This window comes from Sceloporus undulatus, chromosome 5, assembly GCF_019175285.1.
Source record: "Sceloporus undulatus isolate JIND9_A2432 ecotype Alabama chromosome 5, SceUnd_v1.1, whole genome shotgun sequence".
Taxonomy (NCBI): domain Eukaryota; kingdom Metazoa; phylum Chordata; class Lepidosauria; order Squamata; family Phrynosomatidae; genus Sceloporus; species Sceloporus undulatus.
In genome coordinates, this window is record NC_056526.1 from 39,207,688 (window position 1) to 39,213,966 (window position 6,279).

The 6,279-nt window shown below is 42.4% G+C and overlaps 1 protein-coding gene across 1 annotated transcript; it reads left to right on the top strand.

Moving 5' to 3' along the window:
- The first annotated feature begins 408 nt into the window (after positions 1–408).
- Positions 409–5,858, top strand: SMDT1 (single-pass membrane protein with aspartate rich tail 1). The gene is made up of 3 exons (XM_042467788.1): positions 409–643; positions 3,219–3,359; positions 5,573–5,858. Exons 1-2 carry the CDS (start codon positions 494–496, stop codon positions 3,354–3,356), a joined length of 288 nt encoding a protein of 95 aa, XP_042323722.1. The 5' UTR covers positions 409–493; the 3' UTR covers positions 3,357–3,359; positions 5,573–5,858.
- The last annotated feature ends 421 nt before the right edge of the window (positions 5,859–6,279 follow it).

Here is a 6,279-nt window from a genome sequence, read left to right on the forward strand (position 1 = left end):
ACTGAAAAAAAGAATCTGGGAGCATGAGCTTTTGTAGACTTAGGCCTAGTAGGAAAGCTCAGGCTACCAGTTTCTTTGTTATATGAAGGGAGGGATATGAAGGGGTCTTATTTTGTACTGTTGTGTTTACTGTTTATTCCCACATTGACAGGGCTCCTTCACCCCTAAATCCAGAGAATGTGGGGGAGGGACCACTGTACTGTGTTTTTTAGACTGTTAGCCATTTTGGGTCCCAGTCTTGTGGGAAAAGCGAGATAGAAATGATAATGATAATGATGATGATAATGTAGTGGCATCAGCCTATGTCTTTGAAATATATATCTTTGCCCTTTCCTAGCTCTATGATTCCGCCACAGTTCCCTGCCCAGCTCATATTGGCAATGCTTCAGCAAAGTCTCGCGAGATTTCACAAAGTCCCGCCTTTCGTGGCGACAGGCCGGCTGCGTCGCTATAGTATCCGGCACTGAGGGGAGGAGGACCTCTTTTGAACAGGATGGCTGGGCGCTTGTGGGGAACGGCTGGGTCTTGGATGGCGGCCACGGCGGGGGCCCTTGGGAGCCAGAGGCCCCCCTCAGCGACGGTTGGACCCTCACGAAGCATAACCGTCACTCGGACCGGCGCCATCTTGCCTAAACCTGTCAAAGTGAGTGCTTCAAGGGAAGCCATCGGTGGCGAAAAGGAGAAGCGGGGAGGGGAAAGGAAGAGCCAGCCAATCGGGAAGCAGGACGAGCTGCCGGGCTGCGTGCTGATTGGCTGGTTAGGCCAGCCAATGAGAGGCGAGGTGGCAACGTTCTATGCCTCCTCACTGCAGAAATAGTCTGTAAGTCTTGGATTTGAGTCCCCTTTAACTGTCCTGGTTCAGCGCTATGGAATCATGGGAGTTGTAGTTTATCGTGGCACCAGAGCTCTGATACAACAAGGCTGTAATGCCTCACAAAGCTAGTTCCCAGAATTCCCTAGCACTGAGCCAGGGCAAGTTAAAGTGGTCTCAATCTGGGCAGCAACTACTTAAGGTGCCAGGGGCTAGGTTGACCTCCACCGCGAGGAAGACATTTTCCATCGCCGCCCCGGCCCTTTGGAACACGCTGCCCACAGAGCTCCGCTCGGCCACCTCCCTGGCCCAATTTAGAAAGGACCTAAAAACCTTTCTATTTCAGCTTGCATTCCCCGATTAAAGTCCAGTGGGCCTCCCTTCCTCTTCTGTGGCAAAGAGGACTGGCTAACGGGGGTTTTATTCTGTTTGTGTGTAATTGTTTTTAACCCAGATGTATATGTTGTTTGATGTTTTGCTGTCAACCGCCCTGATCTATGGAAGGGCGGTATAAAAATAAAAATTTATTTATTTATATTATTTATTATGTGTGTGTTGTTGTTGTTTACTTTACTCAGAGTGACCAGACTTGGCCCTCCTTTTCCAGGACCTGCCCTCCATTTCAGTCTTCTGTCCAGGAGGAATTTTAAAACGTCCTCCATTTTAAGCATAGGACAAAGGAGTATGAATTTACATTTATATGAGTGTTTTCAGCTTTTGTTTTGTAATGTCCTACATTTTTCTGGAATGCCCTACATTTTTGCAATGCCTTGCCCTCCTTTGTGTTTGTGACAGCTGCTCGTTCTGGTCGTAGTCCAGAACTCAAACCACTACACCATGCGAGTTACGAAATGGGAATAAAAATGGTCTGTATGTAATCATGTACTTATGTCTAATAGCCATTGGAGTGTCTCTTAAGGAAGAATCCAATTTGAGGCAGCAGTGTACCTTCTCTCTTTTCTCTCTCCTCTTAACACAAGTGAGAATTAAAAATAGTGTCCATCATTGGGGAAAGAGGAAGAAAAAGCCATAATTTTTTTACTTTTCCACTCAGAAATCGCAACCCTAAGGCGAACCTATCGCAAGGTTTTCTGGTGCTGAGAGTGTGATTCACCCACCATCACCCGTCGAGTTTCCATGGATGATGAGCAGGGAGTTAACCTCTGGTCTCTACTAAAGTAAAGTTAGAATAGCCCAAGCCGTTGTATTCCCCATTGCCAGGGAAGAAGAAGCGGGCAAGAAGAAAACTCATTTGAGACGTGGTGCTGGAGAAGAGTGCTGAGGATACCATGGACAGCCAAAATGATAAACAAATGGGTCCTTCAACAGACTGAGCCTGAACCCTCCCTGGAAGCCAAGATGATTAAACTGAGGCTGTTGTACTTTGGCCACATCATGAGAAAGTATGAATCACTGGAAAAGATAGTAATGTTAAGAAAGGTAGCAGGTAGTAGAAAAAGAGGAAGATGGTGCACCAGGTGGCTAGACTCAATCAGGGAAGTCTGCAGGACCCAAGCAAAGCAATGGCAGTCAGGAGAGCTTGGAAATGTCTTATCCACAGGGCCAACATGAGTTGACTCATAAAATCATAGAGTTGGAAGAGACCACAACTGCCATCCAGTCTAACCTGCTGCCATGCAGGAACTCACAATCAAAGCACTCCCTACAGATGGCCATCCAGCCAGTAAAGGCCTCCAAAGAAGGAGACTCCACCACTCTCTGAGGGAGTGTGTCCCACTGTTGAACAGCTCTTAAAGGCAATTAACAACAAAACTTCAGGGCTGTAGTCCATGTTCAAGCCACACCACCATGCTGGCTGTGTTGAAAGCTTTGTGCTGTAGTCTATTTAGTTAAACAGCTAACTTTTGAGTGTTGGACTAGGACTCTGTGGAACAGGGTTTAAATACCGCTCCAGCATGGAAACTCACTGGCTAACCTCAGGCAAATCACTCTCTCTCTCTCTGCTTCAGAGGGAGACACTGGGAAATCCCCCTCTGAACAAAGAAAACCCTTTGATAGGCTTGCCCTTAGGGTCACCATAAATTGGAAATGATTTGAAGGCACAGAGCAAAAACAATATTCAGTTAAAACCATTACACTGGTTGCTTGACACTTGCCCTCCTCTCTGGGAACCATTTTTTTGTGTTTTCTTCAATATGGTAAATCATTCCATTGCTTTTCTATTTAAATATTTTGATGTAGGGGATTAAATGTGCATCTTCTGAATTTTGCCGAGTTTTACAGTATAATAGGAATACAGGAACAAGTCTTTGTAGGATAATGATAGTGTTTCTTTAAACCTCATATTTAGATTTAGATATTCTGGTAACAGTAGATATTTGCTGATAGCTGTCTTTCTTCAGGACATGCGTTTTGAATGGAATTAACTGTGTCTCAATCTCCATAGATGCCCTTTGGTCTTCTTCGGGTGTTTGCAGTTGTAATCCCCTTCCTCTATGTTGGGACACAAATCAGCAAAAACTTTGCAGCTTTGCTTGAAGAACATGATATCTTTGTGCCAGAGGATGATGACGATGACGATTAATAGGTATGACTGTAAATCAAAATCCCAATTTTATAAAAAAAAAACATTTTTCCTCTTTGATATGTGTTGCAGAAAATATTGTGCAGCATAGTAGAATTGCCATGATTTTAAAAAACTATGTGTTACTGTATTTGGAAATGTTCCCAATCCTATCTATTCTTAGCAATAGCTAAAGATTTCAGATTCTCCTCAGTCGTTGAACATGATATATCTGGGAGTCATGCAGCCTTCCAGATATTGTTGGATTGCAATGCCTAGCATCCTTAGGAAACAGTTGAGGAATGCTTGCAGGTGCAGTCCCAACAAATGGGGAGGGGGTTGCATTATTCTTACACTATATAAAGCAGAAACAGGTAGACAGGGAGATTTAATGCATGTGGGTTCTACTTAAAGCATAAAACTGGAATCCTAACACTCATCAGCCAAGGCTAGGTGCAGAACGCACCTGAGGCTCAGGCTAGTGAACATTTGCTAGGAATGCTTCAGATCACATGCATTTATTTTCTGGCAACCGAATTTGGGGGACGGAAGGAGGCTTTTTGTTGTTGCTGTAGATAGATAATTGATGAAGGTTTTTAACTCTTCACTGTTTTTACCAGTTTACTCCAAATCAACCAGAGATCTACCAGTCCATCCTGGTCTATTTTTTGTTCATTTCTGTTCTAAAGAACATCAGATGCTGCAGATTCAAAAGAAGTTACCTTCCTCTCTCATATTTCTTCCTACCACTTCTATGATCATTGCATGCATACAGTTTGCAATCCCTGCCTTACTGGTTATCTTCATCTTACTGGTTATCTTCATTTTCCTAATTTCTGTACTGTCTTCTATATCTGGTTCTTTATGAGGAATAAAATAAGCATCTACAAAGAGTTATTTCACATATTTTAATACATTTTTAGTCTTCTCTTATGTGTAATATAAAATTCCAGCTGCATGGACAGCGTACACTGTGATACAAGACTTGTCCTGGTCCTAAACCCATGTTTGTCATCAGTAATGGACTGGATGAGGGCAAACAAGTTGAAACTTAATCCAGACAAGACAGAGGTGCTCCTGGTCAGTTGGAAGGCAGATCAGGGAATAGGGATCCAGCCTGTGTTAGATAGGGTTACACTCCTGAAGACACAGATTTGGGGTACTCTTGGGCTCAGCTTTGAACTTGTAAGCCCAGGTTTCTGCAGTGACCAGGAGTGTTTTTGCACATTTAAAACTTGTGTGTCAACTGCACTTGTTCCTTGAGATGTCAGATCTGGCCTTGGTGCCTTGGTTACATCCCATTTGGACTACTGTAACAGACTCTACATGAGGCTGCCTTTGAAGAGTGTTCGGAAACATCAGCTGGTCCAAAGAGCTGCAGTCAGGCTGTTAACTGGAGTAAGTTATAGAGATCACACAACACCCTGTTGAAACAGCTCCATTGGATGCCAGTTTGTTTCCAGGCACAATTCAAAGTGCTGGTTGTGACCTATAAAGCCCTATATGGCTCAAGTCCACAATATCTGGCAGACTGTATCTCCCTGTATGAACCGGTCCGAGCCCTGAGATCCTCTGGAGAAGCCCTTCACGCTGCCCCACCACCATCACAAGCACGGCTGGTGGGGACGTGAGAGAGGGCCTTCTCAGTGACTGCCCCCAGACTTTGGAACTCCCTGCCCACAAAGACCAGAATGGCCCCTCCTTATTGGCCTTCTGCTGGCAGGTTCAAACCTTCATATGCAGGCAGGCTTTTTAAAACAGAATGTTCTTAAAGGACCAGCTAAGGTGTTGTATCATTTTAAGTGTTTTAATTTTTTTCTTTTTAACTGTATTTTTATTCTTTTGGTAATCTATTTTAATATTGTAACAATTTAATTCTGTTTTAATGTATCACTTTTCTATGTTTTAATTGTATTGTTTTTTAATATTGTAAAGCTGCTCTGAGTCCCAGTTCTGGGAAAAGAGAGGGGTACAAATAAATATAATATTAATAATAAGACTTGTACAATGACTTGGCAATTGTTTCTGTAGCAAACCAATGAAAATATGATACACTTACCAAAGCCACAGTTAACTTGTTTTCTGATCAATTTCTGAGATAGAAAGCAGCACATAGTACAACACAAAACTTATTTTGTGATTTGTTTCTTGACCTATAGAGTGAAAAACTAATACTCAGAACTGAATAAAAGAAGACTTCTTTGTGTGGAATAACTTTTTCATGTTTTTTCTTACAGTGTTGCAGTGTTCGATTGCAAGAGAGAAACACAGAGATGAAATATTCTTACAAGACCCCCTCTAGTTTGTAAAGAAGGTGTTTTAGAGCTGCTGGATGTCCACCATACTAGTGAATGTTCTCTGCATGTCTAAATGAGGATGACCTAGATACGTGGGTATGCATATATGTTTGTTTGTTGATTAAGCAACCATTATATGCTGCATCATACATCTTCTGCAATTGTGTGAGGGTCTGTTTTAGAGTATGGAAAATGGTTTAGACTGCAAATAAATTATATACCAATATTTTCATGTCTCCTTTAACTGTTTTAGGCTGCAGTCCTATCCACACCTACCTGGAAACAGGGACACAATACAAGTGGGTGAGTGAGTGGGTGGTTTAAGATTGTGATGCTAGTCTTGGTACTTCACCATTTAAGCCAAGAATCTGACCTGTTCTTTCCTACTGAAGAAGCAATACTCTAATGCAAACTTGTGTCAATATTACTATTGTTGGATATTCTGCTGAGGGAAAATCATAGTAAAAGGACACTGAATTTATACACCTTTAAGACACTGAAAATTCTGTAATTTTCAGCTTAAAGAAAAGCTAACATCTTCCCCTTCTTCAATCATCCAATCAGCCCTCTTTTGAATTGCAATGCATTATACTTACTGGATTTGTTCTTTGCTAACAAGTCAAAGCAGATACCACCTTCTGAACAAA